The 4,058-nt window shown below is 39.8% G+C and overlaps 1 protein-coding gene across 1 annotated transcript in view; it reads right to left on the bottom strand.

Moving 5' to 3' along the window:
* Positions 1-4,058, bottom strand: part of LOC110314683 (UDP-glucuronosyltransferase 3A2-like) — a gene marked incomplete at its 3' end in the record, with an annotated part of 26,444 nt that overhangs the window by 13,915 nt on the left and 8,471 nt on the right. The window contains exon 3 of the mRNA XM_021188925.2: positions 1,462-1,576. Within this exon, the coding sequence (XP_021044584.1) occupies positions 1,462-1,576 (115 nt within the window). The remainder of the gene's footprint in view (positions 1-1,461; positions 1,577-4,058) is intronic.

Genomic DNA, 4,058 nt, shown 5'->3' with positions numbered 1-4,058 from the left:
ACACAGGGCCCCCAATGGAGGAGCTAGAGAAAGTACCCAAGGAGCTGAAGGGGTCTGCAACCCTATAGGTGGAACAACAATATGAACTAACCAGCACCCACAGAGCTCATGTCTCTAGCTGCATGTGTAGCAGAAGATGGCCTAGTCAGCCATCATTGGGAAGAGAGGCCCCTTGGTCTTGCAAATTTTATATGCCCCAGTACAGGGGGAACACCAGGGCCAAGAAGGGGGAGTGTGTGCATAGCTGAGTGGGGGGGGGGGTACAGGGGACTTTGGGGATAGCATTTAAATGTAAATTAAGTAAATATATAATAAAAATTGGAAAAAATGGGATACAGAGCTAAACAAAGAATTCTCAACTGAGGAATACAGAATGGTGAGACAAAAAAATTAACTTCCAATAAAAGACAAGATAAAAAGAAAGCTTTTGCGCAAGTTTAGTAGGAAAGGACCAAATAATAACACACTCAAGTAGAAGAGGGTTTGAAGGGGACATTTCTGGTTTCTCTAATAACTCAGTTCTGTGACATGATGTTTTTCTTGAAGCAGTTTTATAATAGCATGTTTTGCTGCAGCAGACATATTTGAGGATGTTTTGCTGAAGCAGACATGTGGTAGGGCATGCAATGCTTTTCTGGAGCAGACACTTGAGAGGGCACAGGATGTTTAGAAAGAATATAAATATAACCCCACAGAAACGCAAGGATGCTCTTGTGTTGGTTCATCCTGCAATGCTTTGCTGGTTTTCGCTGATATTCACTTGCCATGACTTCATAGAGAGAAACATGCCAAAGAACATCTCATGGTATTCTGGCTGCTGCCTGACACCTCTTAGGACTCACGCTGATTCCTCAGAGCCTTGAGGTTTCTTGTGGGTCAAGCTGCTGCTACTGATTTGGGTTTCCTGTTGCTGATTGGACTGGACCACCACTACTGATTCGTGTTTGGAATCGCCCCAAAGAACGACTTCTAACCAAGTCTACATTGTCTTATTAACCATCTTAATCCCCTATATTTGATGAGAGGTCTAGGAGGGAGGTTGAAGCATCGATGAATTCTTAATAAAGTAGGTTTTGCAAACTCTAAGCCTACAGGCATTACCTCACTGCATTTACATAAGAAGGTGCCAAAGTTCATTGAAGAAGGTGGCTCTCCTTTCCCTGAGTAGAGAAGTTAAAGTGACAGTATTGGCACAGATGAGAGGAAACTTGTTGACAGGTAAATTGTAGATAATAAGGCCTAAAAGACACAGCTCCCATGTTCTAGAGAATTACTCCGGCCCATCGTTTATCTAGCTATGAGTCAACTACCTTGCACAGTCCAAANACATCCATCACTATATCTATCAGCTCACCAAGTCATCTTTTCTCTTAAGCTCACTCGAAGCCTCATGCACCCATCCTCTACCAATTTGTAAGACAGATGAGAAATACTTTGGTTCAAAGAAATGGAACAAATTACCTGCTATAAATGAGTTCTTCTATAAGTCGATTCCAACGATCAATAAGTTTCTTGTTCTGATCTTCAGGTGGATGCCAATTCAGAATCTGGTATGATGGTTTCTCCTTACTAAAATCTAAGAAAACCCCAACTGAGTAAAATCTAAATTTATCAAAATATACTACACATTATTTTTTTTAAAGATTTATTTATTTATTATATGTAAGTACACTGTAGCTGTCTTCAGACACTCCAGAAGAGGGAGTCAGATCTTGTTACAGATGGTTATGAGCCACCATGTGGTTGCTGGGATTTGAACTCTGGACCTTCGGAAGAGCAGTCAGATGCTCTTACCCACTGAGCCATCTCACCAGCCCTATACCACACATTATTAGGGTGATGAAGACAATTAATTTTATTAATGTCACATCTTTGTGGAAATTTGATTTTTGTTTTCCATTGACTTGTACTTCTTTTAATCTACTCAATTCTATATTCTAATCATATGTATTGATACTTTACAATAATTCAAGAATTTTAATACGGTGTACATAATGAAAAATTCTAATAATGCCCTTCATTTAAAGACATAGCTACCAAGTATATTACTGTATATTACTATACAAGTAAGAAAACACAGAAGTAAACATTCTATTGATATTCATTTCATGTTTCTGGTTTGTTTGTTTGTTTGTTTGTTGTTTGATTGTTTGTTTTATGATACAGGCATATTCTATCTTTAGATTGATTTTCAACTCACAAACCTACTTATGGAAGCTGCCAAGCAGTTGCTTTTCAAGTACATACTAACACAAACAGGTTTTGCTTTTGTTTGTTTGTTTGAGTTAATACAAAGATTCTACCTACAGTCAAGAGGCTAAGTAAAAAAAGAAAAGGTAGTAGGGAAGGAAGGAGAAAAAGTCTGCCATGCCCCAACTGGCCAGTGTGGATCTTCCCCTTATTACATACACAGTCACAATGAACAGTATGAGTTCACTTTGAGGTTTCACTTCTGACAGTTTCAAGCTATATCTCTCATCTTACAGAAGAAAACACTCATTCATCCTCTCTTGCTATTGATGAGGATTTCAAATCAAAAATAAGTAGGCCAAAACCAGACTCCTTAAGTGATCCTAACTAGAGAGTTTCAATCATTTGTAATTGAAGACAGACTTTAGGATTGGGAATGTCCTTTCATTCTTCGTGGCTCATGTGACACAGTCGCACCCTAACTTGGTGTCTCAGACTCAGTAATGATTGGAGACTCCAGCACCAACTGTGGCAGACTCTTGTCAGTTGAATGCTTCTTATCTGCTCATCTGCCAGACAGTGCTCATATAAAGTGTTAGAATAGATCTCCTAGACAACACAATGAACAGGTGAATAAATCCAAATGGATGCTTACGCCCACACAACACAGACATCCATCACCCAGAATCCTAGAAAATGCCCTTTCTATCCCTATTGATTAGATGAGGGGGGTCATTCTTTTTGATGATGTTGGTTGGGTTGCTCTGGGGAAATATAAGAAACTTAGAAACATACCCACTGTTACCAAGGGCAGTAAAGCAATAACCAAAAAGAGATTAGGAGAGAGAGGTGTGGGACAGCTAAACAAAACTGAAAATCTACTAGTTTAGAAGCTAATTTTAAAAGAAGAAAGACGATCTCAAAGGGCCAGTGAGATGGCTCAGCAGATTAACGCACTCACTGCCAAGGCTGGTGGCATGAGTTTGAATCCTAGGACTCAGATGCTGGAAACTCCTGCAGGCTGTCCCTTGATCTCCACACATGCGCACACATACACACATACATGCAGTAAACAAATTTACTGACAACGCCATTTACAAATAAGGTTTTTAAATTGTTTAAATAGAGATGTCATGCACACTTAGATAATGTTGATCTCAGAAGTCAAGAGTGATCAAACAAAAAGCTCCAGTGCTATTGTGGGACACATTCTATGTGAGTTGTTGATCTGGAGGCCAGTGAAGCCCTTGAGACAGCATGGGCAGTTGCCACTGCTCTTGATTGCCCAGCAGAACTTGACCACATAGCTGAGGTCACCACAGACTTTGGTTATAAGGCAGAGCAAACACAAACTGGAACTGAACTTGGAGCTTCCTCCCTTCTGACTGAAAGGTGCTATACAGGACATTAGGGAGCAAAATTCATAAATGGATTTACATAAATGATGGGCCACCCATGGTACAATAGTGACCTGCAGGGAAAATGTGCTGAGTGTTAGGAAGGTAATCCTCTACTTCCTGATTGAATTTAAGCCCTGTTTTACATGGGGAAAAAAGTACAAAACACTGTAAACTTCTTTAAAAGCCCATGGCTTAGGGATTCCATATTTTGTATGGAAGAAATTACTGCTGTCATTCACTAAATGAATGTTGTTCAAACCACCTCATTGACACTTATGTTTCTAACTGTGTATTTTAAGTGTTGCTCTCAGCCTTCATTAGAGAATTTCTTTGTGAAGCCAACTGCAATAAATGAAAATAACCATGTCTGTTCCATGTGCTGAGAACATCGAGTGCTCACCTCTATGTACATCACTCTCTCAGGTAATCAGGGAACATAGCACAGGAGGGGATGACAATCAGGTAAGA

This window comes from Mus pahari, unplaced genomic scaffold (genome assembly GCF_900095145.1).
Source record: "Mus pahari unplaced genomic scaffold, PAHARI_EIJ_v1.1 scaffold_11015_1, whole genome shotgun sequence".
In the NCBI taxonomy this organism is placed as follows: Eukaryota; Metazoa; Chordata; class Mammalia; order Rodentia; family Muridae; genus Mus; species Mus pahari.
The sequence above is the reverse complement of the archived record's forward strand: the minus strand, read 5'-3'. Positions and strand labels throughout refer to the sequence as shown.